Raw genomic sequence first — 15629 nt, 5'->3', positions numbered from 1 at the left:
TGACCCTAAAGCCACGGAGTCTCGCCTCTTTATCCCGCCATCTGGAATCCTTTTCTCCCTTGCTTTCTTTACTTCTCATTTCAGTTATACTTTTCATTCTTTCCACCCCACTCTCAAGGGGCCATACAATGAAATAAAATTATGCCTCCATTATGTGCTCTATTTATACAATAAAGATTTCAAACTTCATTCTTAAACAAACGAATAGTGGCTGGGTCAACGTGAACTTAAATGAGGCTACAGCGTTATATTTCCTGAGTGTGAATCCCAGCTCCATTATTTATTTGCTATGTGTCCTGGCAGAAGTCATTTAATCTCTCTGTGTCTCACAGAATTAACGTCATAGGACTGTTACGATGGTTAAATGGGAAAATGTTTACAGTCCTTAGAGCAGGAGTGACATAGTAAGAGTTCAGTAAATGTTACCTATTATTTTTAAATATCACCAAGATTTGTAGGTACTTGGACTTAGTTGCTAATACGATTGCAAAAAAGATGAGGGTAAGGGGGATCAAATATATGGTGATGGAAGGAGAACTGATTGTGGTTGGTGAACACACAATGGGATTTATAGATGATGGAATACAGAATTGTACACCTGAAATCTATGTAATTTTACTAACAATTATCACCCTAATAAATTTTAAAAAAGAAATTAAAAAATTAGCAGAAACTTTTAAAATGAGCCTAAGGAGAGCCTCAGTTTGAAAAGATGGCATATAAACAACTACTAGAATATTTGTAGAGAATGTGGACTTGGTCACACAGAATCTCTATAGCAGAAGACGTACATATGGTAGGAATCCTTTATGTTGTAATCCAATTGGATAAAAATTTTGTGGCGAGTACTATGTTTCCCCCAAAATGAGACCTAACTGGAAAATAAGCCCTAGCATGATTTGTCAGGATGACATCCACTGAACACAAGCCTCAATGCGTCTTTTGGAGCAAAAACTAATATAAGACCTGGTCTTATGTTTGGGGAAACACGGTATGTGTAAAATGGATAGCTAGGTTTGAGGTTACAAAAATAAACAGGCTTTGCTCACAAAAAGCTTATCATCTTGTAGGGGGTTATAAAAGTACTTTTTACATTAAAAATATATATATATGTATACATACATACGTACATATAAATGTTCACCAAGGAAAAGTAGGCAATAGTGTGTTACAGGCTTTTCACTCATTTTAAGTTAAAAAAATTATAATCCATTGTATACTATTTTGCATCCTACTTACTTTTCAGTGCGGTGGTTGAGCATGGTTTTCAATTAAGACTGCCTGTAGCCAAGCTTTATTTGCTGGCTGTGATATTGGGCAAGTTACTCCCCTAAATGTACTTTAGCTTCCTTTCTATAAAACAGGAATAATAGTACTTCATAGGTTTTGAGATGTATGTAATTAGCCTGGCGAATAACAAAGGCTCAGTAGGTGTAGCTATTTTTCTAAGAAGCAGTTTTAGACATTTTGGTTGCCTCATCGTCCATTCCATGCCTTCCCCATTATATAGCAGTAATGTAGATTCATTTAAGTAAATCAGGCTAATCCCACCCCTCCAGGCAGTAACTATTCCATTTAACCATGCACAAACTGAACAGTCCATATTTCCATAATCACAGAATGGACAAGTACCAACTGGACAGATGATCTATTATAGCTTTTTTTTAGTATTTATTTTTTTTTAAATTGGAGAATACTGGCGGACAGTGTGTTTCTCCAGGGCCCATCAGTTCCAAGTTGTTGTCCTTCAATCTAGTTGTGGAGGGCGCAGCTCAGCTCCAAGTACAGTCGCCGTTTTCGGTCTTAGTTGCAGGGGGCACAGCCCACCACCCCATGTGGGAATTGAACCGATAACCTTGCTGTTGAGAGCTCAAGCTCTAACCTGCTGAGCCATCTGGCTGCCCCTCCTGAAACTCAGCAGCAGCTCGTTGTCTTCAATCTAGTTGTGGAGGGCGCAGCTCACTGGCCCATGTGGGAATTGAACTTGCAACCTTGCTGTTCAGAGCTCATGCTCTAACCAACTGAGCCATCCAGCCGCCCTGTATTATAGTTTTTCAATGTGAACTGCTCTTTCATCAAAGGATGAAACTTACTGGGCAATAGTAAATTTTAATTACGATATACTGTTTGTACTTAACATTTTATTTGTTTCTACCCATACTCACAGGAGAACTAAGCTTCTATAGCTTTGATAACTGCTTTTAAGTTTTGGTGTCAGGCTAATGTCAATTACTCAAAATGAAACTATATTCACTTTTTCCTGCCTGCAGAAAAAACTATATGCCACAGGTATAATCTCGAGTCTGGAAGAACGCACAGTAAGCAGGGCTTACCTGAAGAGAAACAAGGCACTGATAATGTTTTCTTTGGAGATTGACCTACTCAGGTTTTCTAATGTTACATAGATTTTCTAAACTTGTGTACTGAACATTTAACAAAGGTTTAAGACACATAATTGAGGATGACATTTATGTCTCCTGGTTTCCCATTATTCCCCAAGAGTTTTTAAAACATGCATTTGCCAGGAGGTTGCCTTTTTACATTTTTTTTCTCATTTATTTCTAACTAATCTTTATTGTTACTTTTGTTTCTAGTGTTTTGTGTTTAAAAATGCATTCCTTTTCCCTCTGTGATGGCTATCAATTTGCCTTTCAGTGTACCTTTAAACACATCATCCTCTACTTTTTTGCTTTTGTTTTCACTGTATTGTATTGCATTTTTCTTGAAAATAGTTTAGGTTTTAAAATTATTTTCTAGGTGATTGTGCTATTTCCTAGTTTTAGTATCTTGTGGTCAAACAGGACCTGTACAATTCTTCCTTTTAAAATGCACTTCAGAATTATCAGGCTCTAAGGATTACTTTCAGCTTTTACACTCCACTCACATGCTGATGTAATGTCCCTTACGTGGGCACCAAATGCGGACCCATTTCATTCCTCCAGGAAACCTAAGGAGGTACATTGGATTTAGGTTTAAGGTAGAAGAGGGTAAGTGATTTCTTTGCAATATCTTTAGGAAAAGAGGCTGGAAAGAACAAGTTTAAGGGTTTTTTTTTTTTTTTAATTATGCTTTAAATATTCTAAATCAGCTGATATGCAGAAGAGTTCTGGGTCCTGTATGCTGCCTTTGCCATTCAATATTGCTGTCTGATCGATTTGTAAACTATTCCATTTGAGACAAAGTTGTATCCATGCATATTTTTTCCATTTTTGAGGATAATTTCTCCCTTGTTTGTATTATGATACTCACAGAACACGTGTTAAGGTCCCCACCACAATCTCTGCACTATTTTAAAGGCCTTTGTATTTGTACATTTTAATCCTATATTATCCTAAATTGTTAGGGTTTGTTGTCTTCAGTACTAATTGTAACTTTATTAGAGAATAAGCATATACTTACTCCCTTAAATCATACTGAGATACCTTTTGTGTTAGGTGTGTGTGACAGAATTTGATTTAATGCTCTCTTCAAAGAAGCAAATTATTCCGTTTTGTTTTTAGAATTTAAACAGTTTTGGTCCTAAGTGTTTTTCTTTTGTCAAAATATGTCTTTTTCAAGGATTTGGACCGGAGACATTCTATTATTAATTTTATTATTAACTCTATTAACAGATTTCAAGATTCTTAAACTTACATTTAATTTAAAAAAAAAGTTTTTTCTTCACAAAAGGATTTTTACCCCTCACTGTCACCCCACCCCCCACCCCCCCTTTCAAAAGAAACTGCCATTCCTTCTTTGCAGTTTCACTGATTTCAATACTCAACGGCTGGCCTTTCTTTTATTCTTAATTTTGATTCATTTTGGTAGTGTAGTGATTATATTCAAGTAATTTTTTTCTATAAAGGGCAGATGAGTAGTATGTTGCGTATCATAGAACGTTTTTCTGTTACCTTCGTATGTGTATGAGTAGAGAGACCCTGAACTACAAAATTCTGCAGACACCGCTCCATTCCAGCTACACTGAATGTGCAGAAGAGGATCTTCAGACTTGAGCTTTTATTTTTTTAGATCGAAGTTTCTTCTGTTAAAACAATTGTTTTGCAGTCTTCTTTGGGAACACCTATTATTCAAATGATAAATCTTTATCATCAGCCTTTTAAATCTGTACCTTTTCTCTTAAACTACATTCATGTGTGGGTGCTTTTTAAGTTTATCTTTTTGCTCTTGTGCTTTTGGTTTATTTTAACTTAGGCTGCAGAATCCCTTAAAGGAAAAGTTTATTAAGATCAACATATGACACTGACAAAGGCAGCTCTGATCTGGCTGATGAAAGCCCTTCTTTCTAAATTCCTCAGGATTTTGCTCTTTTCTCACACTGATGAGTTGTCTGTCCCATAGCCTCGTTGATTTTGCTGAACTCTCATGACAACAAAAACACTAACTGAAGTACTATAAATACAAAAATGCATAAACCATAAAACGTACAGTGCAAAAAGTCATCACCATGCTGGTCCCGAGATTACCAGCAAACCCTAAACCCCCTTTGCGACCCCTCCCCACTTCATTCTGCCTAAAGGTACATTTCGCTGGTTTCGGAACTCTTTTGTAAGTGGGAATCATACAGCACTTCTTCTGTTGTCTGTTTTTTGTCAACATTATGTTTTTGAGATTGTTATTGTAGCAAGTTACCTCATTTCCTTGTTATATAGATATTTCCTTGTATCTCTATGCATTCTGTTGATGGGATTGTTTCCACTTTGAGGCTATTATAAATAATACGAAAAATATTCATATATATATGTGTGTGTGTGTATATATATACACACACACACATATATATATACACATATATATATACTTCTAAGCCTACATCAACAAAGATAAGAACATGTATATATATATATATATATATATATATATATATTTATGGAGAGAGAGAGAGAGAGAGAGAGAGAGAAGTGAAATCACAGAATTGAGGGTAGGTATGTTTCAATGTTAGTTGATACTTGTCAAATATATCTGAAGTGGCTGAGACAATTTACACCCCCACCAGCAGTTTATGAGAGTTCCTGTTGCTCCACACTCTCACCAACATTTGATATTGCCAGTATTTTAATTTTTGCTGTTCTTCCCAGTGTTTAAGTATATTTTACTGCAGTTTTAAGGTGCATTTTCTTAATGACTAATATGGTTGAACATTTAACAGATTTAAAAAAGACATAAACTTACATTAACTGTCAAGGTAAAAAAGATTGTTTTAATATTTTACAAAAAATTAGGAATTTACATCCCCCCCAAAAAACCAAAACGAAACAAAACAAAAAACAGGAAAAACACCTGCAATCCCTTCTTGGCTCCTTTGTGAAGTTCTGGTTCAAATCTCTTGTCCATTTAGTTACTCATTTCTCAATGAGGATAGATTTAACTAGGCCAACTGCAGAACTGGCAGACTCTGTGGATTGCTTTTAGCTCTTTCCAGTCCAGTCACGTGCTCATGTAACATCTAGCAGATGGTCAGAAACAGACTCATTTCATTCCTCCAGGAAACCCAAGGAGGTCCATCAGATCTAGGCTTAGGGTAGACATTTCCTTGCAACAAGACATCTTTTCAGCCTCTTCTCAGGACAGAGGCTGAAAAAACACTTACATTTTCTTTTTAAATCTTGCTATATGTATTCTAAATCTGCTAGTGGGTAGAAGCTAAGAGACCTTGTGGGTCGCTTATTCTGCCTTTGTCATTCAGCATGACTCTTCTGGTCAGAAGAGGGATCTTTTATGACACCCCTGCCCAAGTGAATGCCAGCTGTTCTTCTCTTGGTTGAAGAAAAGCTCCAAGATAGTGCAGCTTCTGTGCTACCAGCGAAGCAATGCAGAATGAAGCCTCTTCTGATGGGACTCTCAATAGCTGTCTCAATTAGTCTTCTTATTTTATACATGGACTAACAGGAGTTAGAAGATAGGAAGCCAAGGTATCACCTTACTTTACTGACAAATTGTTTCAATACGGATTCTGAATCAGCTATTTGTAAAAAGTCTACCCCTTGCTCTTTATTTAGCAAAAATTCCTTCTAGTTTCCACTATTCTTACCTAAGTTTCTATGAATGACATTAATTTTTTTTTTCTGATTTGAATGTTTCCATGGGTATTTTTGCAGAAAATTGGGAGAGGAGGGTTGCAGGTGTTTGTATTTACACGGCCTTTATTATCTATTTTCTACATGATTAAACAGGTCCAAAAGGTGATGTTAGTGTCATGTATAAAACTTGCTATTGGAGAAACTGAAGGCTAATAATATCAACAAGATATGGAAGACGTGATACATTTCTATATTGTAAGCAACTGAATGTTATTAAGTAGAAGCGGGGTATTCCAGGCACATTGCTAATCTTTAGGGATTCATACAAAGGAGATCTACGTCCATCTTTTTTTTGTGATATGCTTTGAGTTACTGCAGTGAAATGACACTGGGCTGAGTGAAAGACGGCACTGTGCTACAGTGCCTACAATTCCCAGATTTAGAGTAAAAATTGTAAAAAACAAACCCTGCTAGGAGTTTCTGGAGAAAGGATTATGCCAAGAATGGTACCTTGGTAGGAGTGTTTGATGATAAAGCAAAGACGGGTTTTCTCTCTCCAAGCATACTTTTGTTTGGCCATTGTTGGTCCAATTGTGACACTGCCAGCTAGCCAGTCCCAGTGCTCTCAGCAACTACCTCAGATTCTTCCTAAAGTCAGTCCTACCAGAGACGTCCTTCTCCATCTTCCCCCAAAGGTCACAGTGGCACTTGCATCTCTTAGGTTACTAATGTACTAGTGTGGAAGAGGAAGAAAGTCTTTTGTGCCAATGGATCAATATAAGAATACAAAAACTACTTTCAAAACCCAATACAACAGACTTTGTTGATGATAAAAAAAATTATGTATTTTTATATATCAGATCTTCCAATAAATTAGATGACTTTAAAGTAATTGAATTTAATTCTTTTTTTTTAGCATTGAAAAAAAAATAACAGAACAAACAAATCCCTAAGAACTTTGTACTAAATAATGCTGTGACCTATGTATTACTAATGCTGGAAAATGATAATAATGATAAAATCAAAATCAGTTACTAGTGATACCATGCATCCACAAAATCAGAAATGGAAATAGAGGCAGGAAAATTCAGAGTGTAGATGCATAGGAGTGTCTGTGAGTGTGCTCTCAGGTTATCCTATCATGCAGAATATTTGTCCCAATTTCTGTGGAAAACAGTACCTGCCTTTTCAGTTTCTGATTTTTGTATATCAAATACAACTAATTTTCCTAAAACAGTCTCCTGAGGCCTTCCTTCTATCAATTCTCCAGCAGTGTGGTCAGAAGGACCATCTTTAGGGTGCAACAGTAGTTGCAGTGTTGGTCAACTTGCATATTAGCTAGCTCACGTAAACCTGGACATCTAGATATTGGCTGCAATTCATGTGACAGTCACAGGACTTCCTTTTCCTTTGATAATTATTCAAATGAATTTTCACAAGGCCTGGTGACTTTCTCAAAGTATAGCATGACCTGTATATTCTCCTGAGGACAAGTCTTTTCTACCTTAAAGTCAAAGCAAGGTCATTATAATGAATCAACGGCAACTTCATATTTTAACTAAATACTTCTATCTGATCCCCTAGCAATACCATACCTGCAGTTCCCAGGATCCATGTGTTCTTGAGTTACTGTTTCTAGAAAAGGAAATAACGCAATCCATTTATTAGAATTCAGATATTAAAATGGACCTTATCTAATAAGGATGACGTTTATGTTTTCTCTTTACAGAAATCACATAAAAATAATTGCTATGATTTTTAATAGAGCTTACCACCCACGTATGGAAAAAATAAAACTTGCATGCGGTTATACAGTGTTTCCCTGAAAATAAGACTTACCTGGATAATCATCTCTAATGTCTTTTAGAGCAAAAATTAATATAAGACCTGGTCTTATTTAAGACTAGGTATAACATAACATAACATAACATAACATAACATAAAATAAAACCGGGTTTATGTAATATAAGACCGGGTCGTATATTAATTTTTGCTCCAAAAAATGCATTAGAGCTGATTGTCTGGCTAGGTCTTATTTTCGGGGAAACACAGTATCATTGAGTGAAAACACTGTGTATTTTATTCATTTTTGCCCTCACTGATTTTTAGTTTTATACATTTTTTAAGAAGTTACTAAAAGTTAAACTGCACCTATAATCAACAAATTTTTGGGTGTACCAAAAAAGCATTCATTTTATAAGAGGATTCACTTTAGGATTGCAAGAATACTCGCATACATATACATGTATTTCTGTACCCTTGTGATTATTCTATTTTAGATTTTTAGACACTGATAAGTATATCACATTCATGCTCCTTTGTCATTTAAAAAGAATGACATATACCTACATACTTCTTTAGGGGCAAAATCTTTGATAATTTATTAACATAATTCATGTCAAAATAAATGCAAATAAAAATTAAGTAGAGGCTTTGAATGGCATAAAGCAAATAATTACCACCCCTTGCAAGCATCAAAAAATATTTGCTAACATGCAAAAGCTGGCTTGACATTTTGCTATTTGTAAGACTGCTAGTATTTTTCAATTTCTTATTGCAATTCATATTTGCTAATATTAAATTGAGGAAAAACAGATAGTTAATTCTAAAAATGTCCAAGGTAAAAAGACAGGGAAACTCCTCAATGTCTTACTTTTACAACAGTCTAACCTACAGTCCAAAATATGGAATTGCTTCAGGCTAGTACACTGCAAAGTCAATGCCACTGATTATCCTATCAGAATCACTGAGGGAGCTTGTTGAAAAACCCACCCTAAATCTTCAGAATCAGTGTACCTGTATTTTAAATACCTGAGGTGATTCTTGTGGACACCAAAGGTTAAGAAACACTGCTCTTTAGTTTTTGAGTGGCAATGTTTATCACCACATACGTAAAATTTCTTATTTCTATTTTGTGTCAGTTCATTAATATTTACTAGGTTCCCAATGAAAAGAAAACAAAAAAAAGAGAAAACTGAAATTTTAGAATAATAGTTTCCTTAGTATTTTGCGTTAACTGTTTATCTAGGGTGGTATGAAGTTTAAAAAATAAACTTGTAAATAAAGCCACCCTCTACCATATGAATAAAAACGGTATATATTCTACAAGAATCTTTCCTGAAATACTCGTATATTTCTTGGAATACCAGCGCTTGTTAGTAGTGTATCTCTAAAAACACGTTTCACAGTGCATAGAGCAAACTACAAAACTGTAAACCATGGTTCTTTTAGAGATAACAGAGATGGTATTTGATAGCATATTACAGGCTTGGAGAAGTTTCATGGTCAAAAAACCTGTGCAACTAAGAACTGAACATTTTCTATATATATGATTATGAAAATTTCTTTCCTAAAGGACACTTATTGACTTCTCTCAAGACAGTAGTATTTCAAGGAACATAATTTGGGGCATGATGCTCTAAAAGCAGGGAATTTCATAGCTGTTTTCAGCGTCTGTGAACTATCATAAAAGACCTGACTTACAGGAGAGTTTTGATCGGGCTTTTTAAAAAACATTATTTATTATTTGAACCACATATTTAAAAGAGAAATCTATTAACCTGTATTGTTTAACTTTTTTTTTAAATTGAAGAAATATATACTTAATAAAAACTCTGCTATGTCGGCAATTTTAGTAACTGACATATACAGCACATCTAAATATCTCCACATTAAAAAAAATAATAATAAAAAAATAAATATCTCCACATTATGTCCTTATACCCAACATACATTTGAGAAGAAAACATTTAGGTGAAGAAATAAGTATTAGAGTATTAAATGCTATTTCTTAGATTCTAGAATTTCCTCATTTTTAATAAAAATGTGACATTCTGGCTTTTACAAATAGTTTTAGAGAGCAACTGCAAGGAAAGCAGGAGTAAGGCTAAATGACTGAGAGGATTATGATTAAACGCCAAAGCCAACATAACCACTGTTCACTGAGACGTAACTAACTGGGGGAGAAAACACAACAGAAGGCTGTACTGTGACAGCAAAGAAGTGTTTGTCGGCAGACAGCTACAATACAAATCTCTTAAGAATTTAGATGAAGGACTCAGGGAAATAAACCTAGATAAGGCACCTCACTGAAACCCAAACTGTTGGAACTGGCTACCTGACCTTAAATGCAGAATGGAGAAATTGGGATTCTTTAATTTGAATAGAAAATTTGGAAGGTAGGAGGGTACATGATAGCTACCATGTGAAAGATTCAACTACTCTCTATGGCCCACTGAAAAACTTAAAAAGATTAAGAGGCAAAAATTATAGGCAATCAAATTATGTCAACTTTGAGGATTAACCAAAGATGCAATGGATTCAGGTAGCAGGTGGGGAGTTCCCTACTTTTCCTCCTTTTAGAGTAACCACCTGACAGGAATGTTTTTGGGGGAATTCAAGCATTACTTGAGGGATAGAGCCAGATAACTTGTAAGGCACAATTTAATTCTAATCTGTGAAAATGGAATAATGTGCGCAGTAAATAAGTTGGGGAATGAACAAATCTATCCTCCAGTAATTAATCCTCAACTCTCCTCACTTAGGTTTTTCATTTCTAAAGAGAGTATCTGCTGCTTTCTTTTATAAATATGCTCTTTGGCTCACAGAAAGATACTCGGTTAAATTGTCATTCAGTAAGTCTTGCCTGGGAAGATAAGACTGGAAATTTCTTATCTAAATTTACTAAAATCACTAATTCAAAAAAGGTTTTTTAAATTTTTCAATGGAGAGATGTCCAAGCATGAAACATTATGTTCAGTGAATTTCACTATTTTTAGTTTAATTCCGAATGTTAGAGGCATAATGAAGTGGTAATTAAGAAATGTTTTAGCAACTGCATACAACTTTTAATGTCTTTCTTTTCAGGTGCCAAGTCCTTGACTTAGATATACCTTTTTTGATATATAGCATTTATTTCAAGAGTTGATAAAAAGTTGTTTTTCTTGGATTTTCAACTACAAGCATAGTAGGTTCCTACTTTTAATTTTTTGAAAGGAACCAGCCTTCCTATCACAGTCTGTTCTGAAAATTGCTTACATGTCATATTTTTGGAGTGGCCATTATATTTCTGTATTTACAAAGGCAAAAGGTCCACACTTCAAAGCCACTGACATTTATTTAAACTTATTAACAACTTAATTTTTTCTTTATCACTGTTGCTCTATAATCTTAAAAGATCTTTACAAAATTATCAATAAATTTTGGTATAACTATAAAAATACAGTATATTTCTAATGCTATGTCTTGTGGCTCTTGTCTTAAGAGTAAGTGTAAGCAATCAATGTGCATGTGTAGACTGAGTAACAGTTACCATATTTTATTGAATCTAAGATGCAGCTGATTGAAAAAAGCATCTTTATTTTATGTTTCATTATGAAAGGAAAAAAGGTTGTCAACTACACTATGACACACAATCGATAATTAAGACATTTCCAATTTCAGAAGTGGAAAAATGTGCATCTCAAAATCAGTGAAATATGTCACTCAGTCAAATTCTAGACACTATCTATTAAACTTTTCATTCTCACCTTTCACATAAATAAGGCATGATTTAGTTAAGCAAAGAAAACTTTATTTCTGCTACACATAACAACATAGTGCTCTAAGAAACAACTACTATATTAGTTTCAGCATTAACGTGTGGATTCAAAAATACATGTCAACAATCCCTGCTCCCCAGACAAGACAATGTTGTGCACAGACTATCAGGTATATGAAAAAAAAAAGCTGTCAACTGTCCACAGGGAGTGCGTCCAGTCACATTTTCAGTCAGTCAGCTGAGGATTATGTCATTATTTAGTCTTTGTTCTGTAGAAAGAACACAACACAAGTATGAAAATCATCACCTGAAAGGAAATAGCTATCGCATATTGTATTCCTAAAATGTTAGGACTTGTTCCTTTATTTCAATATAAGCAACGTTATCTGCTTAGTTTATCAGAGATGCCCCCAAATAAGCAAAACCAAACTTACTCAGAAGGATGATGCAAGCAGGCACTGAATTTCTGGAGGGAAAAGGCTGTAAATTCGTACAAAACCAGAATGCTCTGAAATAGTAAAATTTCTATATGTTCCTCAAATAGAAAGAGAAATGTATTTTGCATATCAACCTCATGTCAAAATAGAACTCAACTACTTTGAAAGTTATATTCTTAGATAAGTTTCTTCTCCTATTTCCTAGGTATGGCTCACTTAAACCTAGGCTTACTCCTCAAAGACAAAAGGAACTAGACTTCGCGAGTGGTATTTATGTCCTCTTGAATTTCCATTAATCTGACCCTCCTTTATCTTTGCCCTGAATAAGTATAAAAGTTCAACCAAGGGAAAAAGGATAGGTGTATATTTCATGGCTAGTCATGCTAAAGAATACGCATGTCTTCTACTGCAGGAAATTGGATGAATGTCTGTCACTATTACAGGGGAAAACATGGTATTATAAAGTTTCGTTTTCATAGTATCACGGGCCACGAGGTGGTTTTGTATCATTAAACTTTTAGTTTCTGAGCATTTGGATGAGATGACATTTCAAAGGTTTCACTTAAGTCACCAATCAAGAGTTTTAGCTCACACTTGAAAAGCATTTTTAAGAATTTTATAAGGAATTTTGCTGACTAACATTCTCTCAATAATCCCATAAAAAATCTTGGCCTCAGAAAGGTGAAGAGATTGGTGCAATCACAGCCCGTTAAGTGTCAGAGCTGGAATTTGAACCCAGATTTTAAGTCTATATTCTCTATACTATATACATAATCATTAGGAAAGGCTTAACCACAGATTTATTTATTTTTCTGACACTACTAAGAAAAGTTTTTAAGGACAAAGATTCTTTAAATAAAAGTAAGAATCTGTTACCTACATGTTCAAAATTCAGAGTTGAATAACCATATTTTTTCATGCTATTTTAGAAGACAGCTTGTCTAAACAGAGTTTAGTTCTTAACATCTTATTTGTAAACACAAAAAACTGCTTTGTTACAAGAAAGACTCGGTAATTCTTTTTCATTAACGATTTACTATTTCTACATTGTATGGAGTAATGGGAGTAGTTTTGTAATTAAATAAAACATTTGAAGACATTTAGGATTATTCACAATGGATCCAAAGGACATTTCCTATTGCCAAGTGCCTTGTAGGAAGCAGACACTAATCACCTGACTTGCTCATTAGCGGAAGGGTCATTAGCCGTAACGTTTGAGACAATTCATCCTGATACTCGCTAATTCTCATAACTGGTCAAAACGGAAACCTGAAGTGAAAGGAAAATCACGTGCCAGCCAGTCAGTTGGCTACCACCTGACCAGCAATGGAGCTGGGAAGTTGGTGTGGGAACAGGGAAACTCTCAGCTTACCCTAAAACTCAGAATTCCTTTACAGAATAAAAAAAGTAAAAGAGGTGACCATTTCTAACTTTAAAGACTGTTTCCCCAAACCATGGAGTTATGAATTAACTATCATAGAAAAATAAATTTAAGTTTGATTTCTGAAAACTAATAAAAGAAAAAGGAATTTATATGGCTGTATGTATCATGATTTATAATACAAGAGTTTGTGGTAAACTGTCAGGATTATTCTTTTAAATCCACATATGTTTATCAGAATATTTTCCGAATGTGTAGTTTTAATGCACAAACTCACAAATCTAAGTCCAGAAAAACACTAACATTTAGGTTCGAAGATCTATTACGTGATCTTGCTTTTTAGGTACTTTAGTAGGGAGAAGTCAAAACATTCTTTATAAAGACTTTTCTAATTACCTCAATTCATAACTCAAGGCATTAATTCTTCAAGTTAAAAATCTTTAAAAGTATTTCAACTTGAAAGTTTATGAAATCACATAGTAAAAAGTCCAATTCTTAATATCTAAGACATTCACAAACCAAAAAATAATTAGTTTTCCAAATTGAAATCTGATCTTACTTTATAGAAAGGCAAAAAACACGCTTACAGTAAACATCAAAACCATTTTATTAAGTTTAAGAAGTTCAAATTTGCAATATATCTTTGCAAAGATATATTGCAAAATTAACCTGAGCTGTGGTTTTACTTCAGTGAAGCTGAAAGCCACAGTGTTTTTAACCAACAACTTCTAAATCATTAAAAAGAAACTCCATCATTGAAGTACTTATACATATTCCTCTTGCTATACTATTTAGCCAGTCTGTTTTAAAATTCAGATTAAAAAGGGCTTACCTTGAGAATCAGTAAGTTCTTTGTCGTTTGTTAGATTCTTCTCTTGGGGAATCCGCCAGCATAACTTTAAGTCTGACTCCATTCAGGATCTTTCCATGTAGAGTCGTAATCGCATCATTAGCACTTATTCTATCTGCATACTTGGCATACCCCACATTTTTTCCTGACACAAGGTAAACTTCGATCAGGTTACCAAAACGACTGAAACAAAGTTAAAAAAAAAAAATCAACTGATGTTGATAAATTCAGCTGCTCAGCTCTAAAAGCTGGGATCCATTCTGGAGTCCCTTTTCACCCCTCTTCCCATATTCAATCTCCAATTCATGTCAATCTTCCTTCTTAGACATCTCCTCTACCAGTCAGTTTCTCCTCATTCTAACCCAGGCTTCTTTCCTCATGCAGATCACTATTATCTTTTCCTTTTCCTTAGATTACTTTAATACTTTCTTCACTAGTTTTCCAGATGCCGGGACTTGTCCCTCTCCACTCCATTCCCGACCCTGTCTTCTGAGTGCTCTTTCTAAAACACAGATATGATCATTTCCTCTCCCAAAATCCCTTCAGCAGCTCCTCATGGCCTCCAGGGTGAGACAAACTCCCTAACCACCCGTGAGCCTTTCTTGACAGGTCCTTGTCCTCTCCAGCTTCATTTTCCCTCACAGTCTCCAAGTCCAAATTCTAATGATCTCCTTTCACATTCTTTCTGGTAGGAATAACCACCCACACTCTCAGCTTTCTTCGCTGGCTAAATTATTTTTAACCTTCAGGTCTCCAGGATATCTTGCTTCTTTGGAGTCTTCGCAGAGTTTCTAAGGTAGTTGCGTCTCCTGTGTATTTTATAGCCTGTCCAATTCCTTTCACAGCACCAATCTCACCAGGTTGTAATTTCCTATTTACTTATCTGTCTCCTGAATGAGGTCAGCTCTAAGAAACCAAGACTATTATGTCTTGTTTACATAATGTAATAGCTTGTTTATGTAATGTCTCTAGTTTTTAGCATAGTGCCTGCCTGGCACGAAGACAGGTTCAAGAAACAAACAAAATAAGTCAGTTAAAGAAAAGTGAAAATCCCTGAACCACATCCCTGATATTTTGTACAGCTCTTTAACAAGCTTCCTATCTATCTTTTTAATTCACTAACATTGTTGGAAGGCAAATGAAGAAAGACCAAAAAGAAAAAGTTAAGAACGGAATTATATTAAAAACACAGAAGTAAACAAGAGCCTTCCCCTTCTATGTACTTATTATATACTACAAGCAAGCAACTGTTTACTCAATGTAGTAATTATAAAATCCTTAAAGATCCAACAGAGTGCTGACAAAATAGAAGATGCTTACTAAACACTGTTCAGCTGAATTACAACTACAAAGGAAAAGACATGTGACAAGAATTCTAGAGCACAGGTGTATGCAGATGCATCTT

At 34.9% G+C, this 15629-nt stretch overlaps 1 protein-coding gene across 16 annotated transcripts in view; it reads right to left on the bottom strand.

Moving 5' to 3' along the window:
* Positions 1-761: 761 nt before the first annotated feature.
* RBM45 (RNA binding motif protein 45) overlaps positions 762-15629 on the bottom strand; it is a gene marked incomplete at its 5' end in the record, with an annotated part of 56540 nt that continues 41672 nt past the window's right edge. For 2 of the 16 annotated variants that reach the window (XM_081051505.1, XM_081051503.1), the window contains 2 exons: positions 5178-11825; positions 14207-14407. In XM_081051505.1, coding sequence (XP_080907631.1) covers positions 14215-14407 — 193 coding nt within the window. In that variant the 3' untranslated portion in view covers positions 5178-11825; positions 14207-14214. Of the gene's footprint in view, positions 4061-5177; positions 14408-15629 lie in introns of those variants that run through there. The other 14 variants (XR_013993523.1, XR_013993526.1, XM_081051504.1 and 11 more) reach the window with 14 other exon arrangements.

The sequence above is a fragment of the Rhinolophus hipposideros genome (assembly GCF_964194185.1).
Source record: "Rhinolophus hipposideros genome assembly, chromosome: 6".
NCBI classification, from domain to species: Eukaryota; Metazoa; Chordata; class Mammalia; order Chiroptera; family Rhinolophidae; genus Rhinolophus; species Rhinolophus hipposideros.
This window is presented reverse-complemented; position numbering and strand designations above follow the sequence as displayed.